General features: G+C 41.4%; 1 protein-coding gene across 3 annotated transcripts in view; it reads left to right on the forward strand.

Moving 5' to 3' along the window:
- Positions 1-2,083: 2,083 nt before the first annotated feature.
- LOC115125817 (signal-induced proliferation-associated 1-like protein 2) overlaps positions 2,084-14,629 on the forward strand; it is a 181,421-nt gene continuing 168,875 nt past the window's right edge. For 2 of the 3 annotated variants that reach the window (XM_065007766.1, XM_065007767.1), the window contains exons 1-2: positions 2,085-2,226; positions 6,216-6,319. In XM_065007766.1, the coding sequence (XP_064863838.1) occupies positions 2,115-2,226; positions 6,216-6,319 (216 nt within the window). In that variant the 5' untranslated portion in view covers positions 2,085-2,114. Of the gene's footprint in view, positions 2,227-6,215; positions 6,320-14,629 lie in introns of all 3 variants that reach the window. The other variant, XM_065007768.1, reaches the window with a different exon arrangement.

A 14,629-nucleotide genomic window follows, 5' to 3' on the forward strand; every position in this document is an offset into this window, starting at 1 on the left:
GTGAAAGTGCAGGGCGCCAAATTCAAAACAATAAAAACCTAAATTAAAATTCCTCAAGCATACTAGTATTTTACACCATTTAAAAAATAAAAGTCTCGTTAATCCAGCCACAGTGTCTGATTTCAAAAAGGCTTTAAAGCGAAAGCTCCACAAATGATTACGTTAGGTCACCACCAAGCCACAGAAAAGCACAGCCATTTTTCCAGACAAAGATAGGACTCACAAAAAGCACAAATACAGATAAAATGAACCACTAACCTTTGATGATCTTCATCAGATGACACTCATAGGACTTCATGTTACACAATACATGTATGTTTTGTTTGATAAAGTTCATATTTATATTAAAAAAATCTGAGTTTACATTGGCTTATTACGTTCAGTAGTACCAAAAACATCCAGTGATTTTGCAGAGAGCCACATCAATTTACAGAAATACTCATCATAAATGTTGATGAAAATACAAGTGTTACACATGGAATTTAAGCTTCTTCCCCTTAATGCAGTAATTCCGCTGTATCAGATTTCAAAAGAACTTTACAGAAAAGCAAACCTGAGAAAACAAATACATTTATATATATATATATATATACGCCATGTAGGAGTCAACAGAAATCCGAAATAACTTTATAAATATTCCCTTACCTTTGATGATCTTCATCAGAATGCACTCCCAGGAATCTTAGTTCCACAATAAATGTTTGATTTGTTCGATAATGTCCATCATTTATGTCCAAATAGCTACTACTTTTGTCAGGGCGTTTAGTACACAAATCCAAATGCTCGTGCAGGTCCAGCCGAAAAGTTATGTTACAGGTCGTAGAAACATTTCAAAATAAGTATAGAATCAATCTTTAGGATGTTTTTATCATAAATCTTCAATAATGTTACAACCGGAGAATTCCTGCCTGTAGAAAAGCAATAGAGCGCAGGTCGCTCTCATGTGAAATGCGCGTGACCAGCACGTGGCTCTCTGCCAGACCCCTGACTCATTCCCCTCTCATTCAGCCCCACATCACAGTAGAAGCCTCATTCAAGTTTTTAAAAACGGTTGACATCTAGTGGAAGCCTTAGGATGTGCAACTTGACCCATATCCCACTGTGTATTCAATAGGGGCTGGGTTGAAAATCGACCAACCTCAGATTTCCCACTTCCTGTTTGGATTTCTTCTCAGGTTTTTGCCTGCCATAAGAGTTCTGTTATACTCACAGACATCATTCAAACAGTTTTAGAAACTTCAGAGTGTTTTCTATCCAAATGTACTAATAATATGCATATATTAGCAACTGGGACTGAGGAGCAGGCCGTTTTCTCTGGGCACCTCTGGGCACCTTATTCAAAAACCAACCACCACATTCCACAGTTAGAACCTCATACCAGCGGTAAAGCATGGTGGTGGTAGTGTGATAGTTTGGGAATGCTTTGCTGCCTTAGGTCGTGGACGACTTGCCTTAAAAGAAGGAACCATGAGTTCTGCTCTGTATCAGATAATTCTACAGGAGAATGTCAGGCCATCTGTCTGGGAGCTGAAGCTGAAGTGTAGCTGAGTCATACAGCAAGACAATGATCCAAAACACACTCTCAAGTCTCCATGAAATTTTTTTAAAAGCAACAAAGTTGAAGTTTTAGAATAGCCTAGTCAAAGTTCACATCAAAATCCCAATTGACATGTTGTGGCAAGACTTGAAATGAGCATTTGAAAACCCACAAATGTTGCTGAGTTAATTAAAGCAGTTATGCATGCAAGAGTGGGCCACAATTCCTCCACAACGATGTGACAGACTGATCAACATCTACAGGAAGTGCTTGGTTGGATTCGTTGCAGCTAAAGGTGTCACAACCAGTTATTGAGTGTACAGGATTTATTTTTTCACACGGGGAATGGGGTGTTGCATAACCTTGTTAATTAAATAGGTAAACTAATTATCCATCTGATAACATTCAGTATCAACAATATGTAAAAAATTAAATATAGAAAATCAGATATGGGGTCAAATAGTTTTTTACAGCGCTGTACTATCTATTCATCAATACGTTGTCTGTTTGTTTCAGTTGAGTTTCCAGCACAAGGTGGGGTGCTGTACTGTAAGGCGGGCAGAGTACAGAGGAGGAGATGTACAACAACCAATCAGCTGGTCCCGCCCTCGATGAGTTCCTCGACCTATTGGGACAGAGAGTGAAACTGAAGGGATTCACCAAGTACAGAGCACAGCTCGACAACAGGAGTAAGACTATATACGCACGCACATACATACACACACACACACACACACACACACCAACGCACACAAATCCTACCGTGAGCATCTGTAGTACTGTAAATAATGTATGGCTGCGTCCCAAATTGCACCCTATTCCCCATATGGCTCTGGTCAAAAGTCGTGCACTACGTAGGGAATAGGATGCAATTTGGAACTCAAAAAGGTATAATAGAAAGACATTGTTTATCTTGAGTCTTTAATACGAATGTCCTGTATGCCTCTTGTTGTGCTACACTGGCACGGTTTGTTTACCAACACGGTTTGTTAACCAACACGGTTTGTTTACCAACACGGTTTGTTTACCATTACAGTTTGTTTACCAACACGGTGTGTTTACCAACACAGTTTGTTTACCATTACAGTTTGTTTACCATTACAGTTTGTTCACCAACACGGTTTGTTTACCATTACAGTTTGTTTACCATTATGGTTTGTTCACCAACACGGTTTGTTTACCATTACAGTTTGTTCACCATTATGGTTTTGTTTACCAACACGGTTTGTTTACCATTACAGTTTGTTCACCAACACGGTTTGTTTACCATTACAGTTTGTTCACCAACACGGTTTGTTTACCATTACAGTTTGTTCACCAACACGGTTTGTTTACCATTACGGTTTGTTTACCAACACGGTTTGTTTACCATTATGGTTTGTTTAAAAGTACAGCTGGTTACCATTATGGTTTGTTTACTATTAAGATTAGTTCACCATTAGAGTTTGTTTACCATTACAGTTTGTTTACCATTACAGTTCGTTTACCATTACAGTTTGTTTACCATTACGGTTTGTTTACCATTACAGTTTGTTTACCATTACAGTTCGTTTACCATTACAGTTTGTTTACCATTACGGTTTGTTTACCATTACAGTTTGTTTACCATTACAGTTCGTTTACCATTACAGTTTGTTTACCATTACGGTTTGTTTACCATTACAGTTTGTTTACCATTACAGTTCGTTTACCATTACAGTTTGTTTACCATTACGGTTTGTTTACCATAACGGTTTGTATAATGTTACTGTTTGTTTACCATTACGGTTTGTTTACCATTACAGTTTGTTTACCATTAGTTTGTTTACCATTACGGTTTGTATAATGTTACTGTTTGTTTACCATTACGGTTTGTTTACCATTACGGTTTGTTTACCATTAGTTTGTTTACCATTACAGTTTGTTTACCATAACGGTTTGTTTACCATTACAGTTTGTTTACCATTACAGTTTGTTTACCTTTACAGTTTGTTTACCATTACGGTTTGTTTACCATTACGGTTTGTTTACCTTTACAGTTTGTTTACCATAACGGTTTGTTTACCTTTACAGTTTGTTTACCTTTACAGTTTGTTTACCATAACGGTTTGTATACTGTTACTGTTTGTTTACCATTACAGTTTGTTTACCATTACAGTTTGTTTACCATTACAGTTTGTTTACCATTACAGTTTGTTTACCATTAAAGTTTGTTTACCATAACGGTTTGTATAATGTTACAGTTTGTTTACCTTTACAGTTTGTTTACCATAACAGTTTGTTTACCATAACGGTTTGTATACTGTTACGGTTTGTTTACCATTACAGTTTGTTTACCATTACAGCCATTACAGTTTGTTTACCATAACAGTTTGTTTACCATAACGGTTTGTATACCATAACGGTTTGTTTACCAACACGGTTTGTTTACCATTACAGTTTGTTTACCAACACGGTGTGTTTGTTTACCATTACAGTTTGTTTACCATTACAGTTTGTTCACCAACACGGTTTGTTTACCATTACAGTTTGTTTACCATTATGGTTTGTTCACCAACACGGTTTGTTTACCATTACAGTTTGTTCACCATTATGGTTTGTTTACCAACACGGTTTGTTTACCATTACAGTTTGTTCACCAACACGGTTTGTTTACCATTACAGTTTGTTTACCAACACGGTTTGTTTACCATTATGGTTTGTTTACTATTAAGATTAGTTCACCATTAGAGTTTGTTTACCATTACAGTTTGTATACCATTACAGTTTGTTTACCATTACAGTTCGTTTACCATTACAGTGTGTTTACCATTACGGTTTGTTTACCATTACAGTTTGTTTACCATTACAGTTCGTTTACCATTACAGTTTGTTTACCATTACGGTTTGTTTACCATTACAGTTTGTGTACCATTACAGTTTGTTTACCATTACAGTTTGTTTACCATTACAGTTTGTTTACCATTACAGTTTGTTTACCATTACGGTTTGTTTACCATTACAGTTTGTTTACCATTACAGTTCGTTTACCATTACAGTTTGTTTACCATTACGGTTTGTTTACCATAACGGTTTGTATAATGTTACTGTTTGTTTACCATTACGGTTTGTTTACCATTACAGTTTGTTTACCATTAGTCTGTTTACCATTACGGTTTGTATAATGTTACTGTTTGTTTACCATTACGGTTTGTTTACCATTACGGTTTGTTTACCATTAGTTTGTTTACCATTACAGTTTGTTTACCATAACGGTTTGTATAATGTTACGGTTTGTTTACCATTACAGTTTGTTTACCATTACAGTTTGTTTACCATTACAGTTTGTTTACCATTACAGTTTGTTTACCATAACAGTTTGTTTACCTTTACAGTTTGTTTACCTTTACAGTTTGTTTACCATAACGGTTTGTATACTGTTACTGTTTGTTTACCATTACAGTTTGTTTACCATTACAGTTTGTTTACCATAACAGTTTGTTTACCATAACGGTTTGTATACTGTTACTGTTTGTTTACCATTACAGTTTGTTTACCATTACAGTTCGTTTACCATTACAGTTTGTTTACCATTACAGTTTGTTTACCATTACAGTTTGTTTACCATAACGGTTTGTATAATGTTACAGTTTGTTTACCTTTACAGTTTGTTTACCATAACAGTTTGTTTACCATAACGGTTTGTATACTGTTACGGTTTGTTTACCATTACAGTTTGTTTACCATTACAGCCATTACAGTTTGTTTACCATAACAGTTTGTTTACCATAACGGTTTGTTTACCATTACAGTTTGTTTACCATTACAGTTTGTTTACCGTTACAGTTTGTTTACTGTTACAGTTTGTTTACTGTTACTGTTTGTTTACCATTACGTTATGGCTAGCACTAGGGTTTCAGCTCTTGGCGTCCTCCTAGGTTTCAGCCTTCCTAGGGAGTTTTTGACCCTGAACACGCCCCTATATTACCTATTAGTGTAATGTGACCCTGAACACGCCCCTATATTACCTATTAGTGTAATGTGACCCTGAACACGCCCCTATATTACCTATTAGTGTAATGTGACCCTGAACACGCCCTTATATTACCTATTAGTGTAATGTGACCCTGAACACGCCCCTATATTACCTATTAGGGCGGCAGGGTAGCCTAGTGGTTAGAGTGTAGAGGTGGCAGGTCGTCTAGTGGTTAGAGTGTAGGGACGGCAGGTAGCCTAGTGGTTAGAGTGTAGAGGTGGCAGGTCGTCTAGTGGTTAGAGTGTAGAGGTGGCAGGTCGTCTAGTGGTTAGAGTGTTGAACTTGTAACCGAAAGGTTAAGATCAAATCCCTGAGCTGACAAGGTAAAAATCTGTCGTTCTGCCCCTGAACAGGCAGTTAAACCACTGTTCCTAGGCCGTCATTGAAAAAAAGAATTTGTTCTTAACTGACTTGCCTCGTTAAATAAAGGTAAAAAAGTAATGTAACTTGACCCTGAACACGCCCCTATATTACCTATTAGTGTAATGTGACCCTGAACACGCCCCTATACTACCTATTAGTGTAACTTGACCCTGAACACGCCCCTATATTACCTATTGGTATCATATTACCAACCCTTACTCTGACCATGACCTGATATGATCTATCTCTGTTGCAGTGGAATCAATGAACCTGTTTCTGTTGTGGAAATCTAGCCTCTCTGTCTGTCTGTTTCTCCTCTAGCTGACTCAACAGGAACCTACTCCCTGTACACCACCTATAAGGACTATGAACTGATGTTCCATGTGTCAACCCTGCTCCCCTACACCCCCAACAACAGACAACAGGTCAGTACCCTCCCTACACCCCCAACAACAGACAACAGGTCAGTACCCTCCCTACACCCCCAACAACAGACAACAGGTCAGTACCCTCCCTACACCCCCAACAACAGACAACAGGTCAGTACCCTCCCTACACCCCCAACAACAGACAACAGGTACTGACCCTCCTACACCCCCAACAACAGACAACGGGTCAGTACCCTCCCTACACCCCAACAACAGACAACAGGTCAGTACCCTCCCTACACCCCAACAACAGACAACAGGTCAGTACCCCCTACACCCCCAACAACAGATGACAGGTCAGTACCCCCACACCCCCAACAACAGATGGCAGGTCAGTAGCTACTTCCCCTTTAACATACCAGATACTGTGTGTCAGTAGAAGCAGACTGGTCCCTCCCTTTAACATACCAGATACTGTGGGTCATTAGGAGCAGACTGGTCCCTCCCCTTTAACATACCAGATACTGTGTCAGTAGAAGCAGACTGGTCCCTCCCCTTTAACATACCAGATACTGTGTGTCAGTAGAAGCAGACAGTCCCTCCCCCTTTAACATACCAGATACTGTGTGTCAGTAGAAGCAGACTGGTCCCTCCCCTTTAACATACCAGATACTGTGTGTCAGTAGAAGCAGACTGGTCCCTCCTTTAACATACCAGATACTTTGTGTCAGTAGAAGCAGACTGGTCCCTCCCCTTTAACATACCTGTATGATACTGTCCCCCCCTTTAACATACCAGTCAGTAGAGAAGCAGACTGGTCCCTCCCCTTTAACATACCAGACCAGATACATACCAGTGTGTCATTAGGAGCAGACTGGTCCCTCCCCTTTAGGCAACATACCAGATACTGTATGTCATTAGAGCAGACCGGTCCCTCCCCTTTAACATACCAGATACTGTGTGTCATTAGGAGCAGACCGGTCCCTCCCCTTTAACATACCAGATACTGTGTGTCATTAGGAGCAGACTGGTCCCTCCTTTAACATACCAGATACTGTGTGTCAGTAGAAGCAGACTGGTACCTCACCTTTAACATACCAGATACTGTGTGTCATTAGACGGTCCCCTCCCCTTTAACATACCAGATACTGTGTGTCATTAGAAGCCTCCCCTTTAACATACCAGATACTGTGTGTCAGTAGAAGCAGACTGGTCCCTCCCCTTTAACATACCAGATACTGTGTGTCAGTAGAAGCAGACTGGTCCCTCCCTAGAAAACGGACTGGTCCCTCCTTTAACATACCAGATACTGTGTGTCAGTAGAAGCAGACTGGTCCCTCCCCTTTAACATACCAGATACTGTGTGTCAGTAGAAGCAGACTGGTCCCTCCTTTAACATACCAGATACTGTATGTCAGTAGAGGCAGACTGGTCCCTCCCTTTAACATACCAGATACTGTGTGTCATTAGGAGCAGACTGGTCCTCCCCTTTAACATACCAGATACTGTGTGTCATTAGGAGCAGACTGGTCCCTCCCCTTTAACATACCAGATACTGTGTGTCAGTAGGAGCAGACTGGTTCCTCCCCTTTAACATACCAGATACTGTGTGTCATTAGGAGCAGACTGGTCCCTCCCCTTTAACATACCAGATACTGTGTGTCATTAGGAGCAGACTGGTCCCTCCCCTTTAACATACCAGATACTGTATGTCATTAGGAGCAGACCGGTCCCTCCCCTTTAACATACCAGATACTGTGTGTCAGTAGAAGCAGACTGGTCCCTCCCCTTTAACATACCAGATACTGTGTGTCATTAGGAGCAGACTGGTTCCTCCCCTTTAACATACCAGATACTGTGTGTCAGTAGAAGCAGACTGGTCCCTCCCCTTTAACATACCAGATACTGTGTGTCAGTAGGAGCAGACTGGTCCCTCCCCTTTAACATACCAGATACTGTGTGTCAGTAGGAGCAGACTGGTCCCTCCCCTTTAACATACCAGATACTGTGTGTCATTAGGAGCAGACTGGTCCCTCCCCTTTAACATACCAGATACTGTGTGTCAGTAGAAGCAGACTGGTCCCTCCCCTTTAACATACCAGATACTGTGTGTCAGTAGGAGCAGACCGGTCCCTCCTTTAACATACCAGAGTCAGTTAGAAGCAGACTGGTCCCTCCCCTTTAACATACCAGATACTGTGTGTCAGTACTGGACCAGACTGGTCCCTCCCCTTTAACATACCAGATACTGTGTGTCATTAGGAGCAGACTGGTCCCTCCCCTTTAACATACCAGATACTGTGTCAGTAGAAGCAGACTGGTCCCTCCCCTTTAACATACCAGATACTGTGTGTCATTAGAGCAGACTGGTCCCTCCCTTTAACATACCAGATACTGTGTGTCAGTAGAAGCAGACTGGTCCCTCCCTTTAACATACCAGATACTGTGTGTCAGTAGGAGCAGACTGGTCCCTCCCTTTAACATACCAGATACTGTGTGTCATTAGGAGCAGACTGGTCCCTCCCCTTTAACATACCAGATACTGTGTGTCAGTAGGAGCAGACTGGTCCCTCCCCTTTAACATACCAGATACTGTGTGTCAGTAGGAGCAGACTGGTCCCTCCCCTTTAACATACCAGATACTGTGTGTCAGTAGGAGCAGACTGGTCCTCCCCTTTAACATACCAGATACTGTGTGTCAGTAGGAGCAGACTGGTCCCTCCTTTAACATACCAGATACTGTGTGTCATTAGGAGCAGACTGGTCCCTCCTTTAACATACCAGATACTGTGTCATTAGGAGCAGACTGGTCCCTCCCCTTTAACATACCAGATACTGTGTGTCAGTAGGAGCAGACTGGTCCCTCCCCTTTAACATACCAGATACTGTGTGTCAGTAGGAGCAGACTGGTCCCTCCCCTTTAACATACCAGATACTGTGTGTCAGTAGGAGCAGACTGGTCCTGAGTTGCTCTTCTCTTCTATTTCCCAGATTTTTCCTTTAGAGCAGGTCTTTTGTTTCATCTTATGACAATCCTCTCTTAGAGCCTCGTTGCGTGTCGGTAATAACTGTGAGTGTTAGATTGTGAGTGTTACCATGACAACTGTGCCCTAGACATAAGTTGTTTGTTAATCAGTGTCCACTGGGTCCCAGACACCATAGTGTGGTATTAGTCAGACATCGAGACTGTGGAAGGTCCTTCAGATCTTTACGTGTCACAATTAACATGTCAAATAACCCTATTTGATGTGTGAAATAACACATTTCTCTTCTTTAACCTGTTGCTTCTACCCGGGACGCTTGCGTCCCAACTAGAGCTCTGGAAATGCAAATGCGCTACGCTAAATGCTAATAGTATTAGTTAAAACTCAAAAGTTCATTAAAATACACATGCAGGGTATCGAATTAAAGCTACACTCGTTGTGAATCCAGGCAACAAGTCAGATTTTTAAAATGCTTTTCGGCGACAGCATGAGAAGCTATTATCTGATAGCATGCAACACCCCAAAAGACCCACAGGGGACGTAAACAAAATAATTAGCATTTCGGCGTTACACAAACCGCACAATAAAATAGAAAACATTCATTACCTTTCACCATCTTCTTTGTTGGCACTCCTAGATGTCCCATAAACACTATTTGGGTCTTTATTTCGATTAAATCGGTCCATATAAAGCCTAGATATCGTTATATGTAGACTGTGTGATAAACGAAAAAAACATTGTTTCAAACGTATCGTCATTTTTAAAATTCAAAAAGTCGACGCGATAAACTTTCACAAAACACTTGAAATACGTTTGTAATGCAACTTTAGGTATTAGTAAACGTTAATAGCGATAAAATTCATCAGGAGCGATGTAAAGATCATTAGCTGTCCGTCTGGAAAAATGTCCGGCTAGAAACTCAACGAAAATATTCGGTCCTAGACCGGATTAGATACGGTGTCCTGTATGTGTTTGACCAAGAAAAACTCGAAGGAAATGACAAGACTCTAGACACCCTGTGGAAGCTGTAGGTACTGCAACCTCAGTCAATTAATTGTGGTTCACGTTTATCAATGGGTTCAAGTAGCGCATGGATATATTTTCCCCATTTTCAGTGATCAGTTTTTCCTGTGCTTTTCGATGTAAATGCCGTTCTGGTAAAGCCACAGCAGTGATTTAACCAGTTTTTTAAACGTCTGAGTGTTTTCTATCCACACAGACTAAGCAAATGCATATACTATATTCCTGGCATGAGTAGCAGGGCGCTGAAATGTTGCGCGATTTTTAACAGAATGTTCAAAAAAGTAGAGGGTCGACTGAAGAGGTTAATGTTGTGTGATGGCCAAGCCAAGTGCCACACTGCGTTCAGTATCACTGTCAAAGCTGTTTGTAAACAAGCCTGGTCCCTCCCCTTTAACATACCAGATACTGTGTGTCAGTAGGAGCAGACTGGTCCCTCCCCTTTAACATACCAGATATTGTGTGTCATTAGGAGCAGACTGGTCCCTCCCCTTTAACATACCAGATACTGTGTGTCAGTAGGAGCAGACTGGTCCCTCCCCTTTAACATACCAGATACTGTGTGTCAGTAGGAGCAGACTGGTCCCTCCCCTTTAACATACCAGATACTGTGTGTCAGTAGGAGCAGACTGGTCCCTCCCCTTTAACATACCAGATACTGTGTGTCAGTAGGAGCAGACTGGTCCCTCCCCTTTAACATACCTGTCCCTACTGATGTGTTTAGCATCACTGTTAGGGGTAACGATAGAGTATTTAGGTTACGCTGTGGTAACAAGTAACTTAACGCATTCATTTTTCAACTTAAGTAATCAGTTAGTTACTTTTTCAAATAAGCAAATCATTACTTTTTAATATTATTTCCCAATTATATATTTTTTTGTACCCCAAAAATGAAAATCCCTTCACATTTACATTACCTAAGTTCAAGCTCTGGCTGTTTCTTCAAGAACGTTGTGGTGGGATGCTAGCTAGCTAGCAAGGTGGCAGAGACATCAGCCTTCTCATCGTGGAAGTTTTCACTGTATTTAGTATTGGTAAAAGAAAAAGAGAAAAACATAATAATAAAATGCTAACTGAGCCTCGGGACTAAAGCGCCTGTCAACTGAGAAGAACTCAACTTCAATTATCAAGTAGCACCTTCAAGCCAAGCACAGCTCCACAAGAGCAGACCGGTCCCTCCCCTTTAACATACCAAGCCAAGCACAGCTCCACAAGAGCAGACCGGTCCCTCCCCTTTAACATACCAAGCCAAGCACAGCTCCACAAGAGCAGACCGGTCCCTCCCCTTTAACATACCAAGCCAAGCACAGCTCCACAAGAGCAGACTGGTCCCTCCCCTTTAACATACCAGATACTGTGTGTCATTAGGAGTAGACCGGTCCCTCCCCTTTAACATACCAAGCCAAGCACAGCTCCACAAGAGCAGACTGGTCCCTCCCCTTTAACATACCAAGCCAAGCACAGCTCCACAAGAGTGGTGCAGGAAGACCCACGGCAGCCAACTGCTGTTGATGCTGGAGGACGGTGCTTCTTCTCCAAAACAGAAGATTTCTGTCTAAACCTGTCACCTCGAGAGAACTAAATGAACTTGTAGCTGGCTATGTTTTGGAGGAGATGCTACCGATTTCTACTGAGTCTCCATCTTTCTGTAAGATTATAAAGAAAATCCCTATGACATGTAACAGGAAGGGGACAGTGTCTGACAGGAAGACATTTGCTAGCTACCTTAACAAAGCGTATTAAGACAGAACGGCAAACACATTTTGATGGCTTGGAATATGTCCCAGTCACAGCTGACATGTGGACAGCACACAGCAAACGTTTTATCGGAATGACAGCCGACTGGATCCATCCCTCTACTTTGCTGGGATTGCAGAAGAGTCAGGGGAAAACACACATGATATGATTGTCCTGAGTCAAAAATGGCTGATTCTGAGGAAGAAGAGACAGGGGAGGATGTTACCTTTGCAGACTTAGATGCAGTGGTTACCGGCGGTGATGACATGGATTCTGACGACGACGACAACCAACCAATTGTTCTCCCTCCACATCACAGGGGCGTGTCCCACACCCTCAATCTAAATACTGAACAAAAATGGCAACGCAACGAGCAACAATTTCAAAGATTTTACTGAGTTACAGTTCAAATATGGAAATCAGTCAATTGAAATAAATTAGGCCTTATTCTATGGATTTCACATGACTTGGCAGACATAGATCGGCCTGGGAGGGCATTGTCCCACCCTCCCACTGGGGAGCCACAAAATGGCTTTACCTACAAAAGCCCTCAGACGATCCCATAGGTGAAGAAGCTAGATGTGGAGGTCCTGACGTGGTTAAACGTGGTGTGCTGTTGTGAGACCTGTTGAACTGCCAAATTCTCTAAAACGACATTGGCGGCACCTATTGGTAGAGAAAGGAACATTCAGTTCTCTGGCAACAGCTCTGGTGGACATTCCTGCAGTCAACATGTCAATTTCACGCTCCCTCAAAACTTGTGTGACAAAACTGCACAATTTAGCGTCCCCACGAGACGAGGTGAAAAAGACACTGTCAAGAAGCTGCTCGCTGCCAACTGTAGTGCCCTCTCTGCTGAGGAACCACCACACAAACCACCAGCACCTCCATCCCCTGCCTGCAAATGACTTGTTTGAGTTGGACAATACTCACAACGACAGAGACATGACGACGGTGGACAATGAGATCACTGAGTATCTGAAGTCAGCTACAGGAACGGATTCATTTAACACATTTCCCAGGATCAAATCAAATGTATTTATAAAGCCCTTCTTACATCAGCTGATATCTCAGTGTTGTACAGAAACCCAGCCTGAAACCCCAAACAGCAAGCAATGCAGGTGTAGAAGCACGGTGGCTAGGAATAACTCCCTAGAAAGGCCAAAACCTAGGAAGAAACCTTGAGAGGAACCAAGCTATGAGGGGTGGCCAGTCCTCTTCTGGCTGTGCCGGGTGGAGATTATAACAGAAAATGGCCAAGATGTTCAAATGTTCATAAATGACCAGCATGGTCAAATAATAATAATCCCAGTAGTTGTCGAGGGTGCAACAGGTCAGCACCTCAGGAGTAAATGTCAGTTGGCTCTTCATAGCCGATCTCTACCGCTCCTGCTGTCTCTAGAGAGTTGAAAACAGCAGGATCAAGCAGATGTCTTCAAGGATCGGGCTCTACTGACAGAGACTGTGGAGGAAAGCAGTGAAATAACTGACTGTTTTATGTTAACTGTCTAATGTCTAGGTCTATGTTTTCCTTTTGAAAAGGCCTATTGCTGCTGTTATCTTTTATTTAATTTTTTTTTAAATTTCGCCTTTATTTAACCAGGTAAGCAAGTTGAGAACACCTTTATTTAACCAGGTAGGCTAGTTGAGAACACCTTTATTTAACCAGGTAGGCTAGTTGAGAACACCTTTATTTAACCAGGTAAGCAAGTTGAGAACACCTTTATTTAACCAGGTAGGCTAGTTGAGAACACCTTTATTTAACCAGGTAGGCTAGTTGAGAACACCTTTATTTAACCAGGTAGGCTAGTTGAGAACACCTTTATTTAACCAGGTAGGCTAGTTGAGAACACCTTTATTTAACCAGGTAGGCTAGTTGAGAACACCTTTATTTAACCAGGTAGGCTAGTTGAGAACACCTTTATTTAACCAGGTAAGCAAGTTGAGAACACCTTTATTTAACCAGGTAAGCAAGTTGAGAACACCTTTATTTAACCAGGTAAGCAAGTTGAGAACACCTTTATTTAACCAGGTAAGCAAGTTGAGAACACCTTTATTTAACCAGGTAAGCAAGTTGAGAACACCTTTATTTAACCAGGTAAGCAAGTTGAGAACACCTTTATTTAACCAGGTAAGCAAGTTGAGAACACCTTTATTTAACCAGGTAGGCTAGTTGAGAACACCTTTATTTAACCAGGTAGGCTAGTTGAGAACACCTTTATTTAACCAGGTAAGCAAGTTGAGAACACCTTTATTTAACCAGGTAGGCTAGTTGAGAACACCTTTATTTAACCAGGTAGGCTAGTTGAGAACACCTTTATTTAACCAGGTAGGCTAGTTGAGAACACCTTTATTTAACCAGGTAGGCTAGTTGAGAACACCTTTATTTAACCAGGTAGGCTAGTTGAGAACACCTTTATTTAACCAGGTAGGCTAGTTGAGAACACCTTTATTTAACCAGGTAAGCAAGTTGAGAACACCTTTATTTAACCAGGTAAGCAAGTTGAGAACACCTTTATTTAACCAGGTAAGCAAGTTGAGAACACCTTTATTTAACCAGGTAAGCAAGTTGAGAACACCTTTATTTAACCAGGTAAGCAAGTTGAGAACACCTTTATTTAACCAG

Source organism: Oncorhynchus nerka, linkage group LG23, assembly GCF_034236695.1.
Source record: "Oncorhynchus nerka isolate Pitt River linkage group LG23, Oner_Uvic_2.0, whole genome shotgun sequence".
In the NCBI taxonomy this organism is placed as follows: domain Eukaryota; kingdom Metazoa; phylum Chordata; class Actinopteri; order Salmoniformes; family Salmonidae; genus Oncorhynchus; species Oncorhynchus nerka.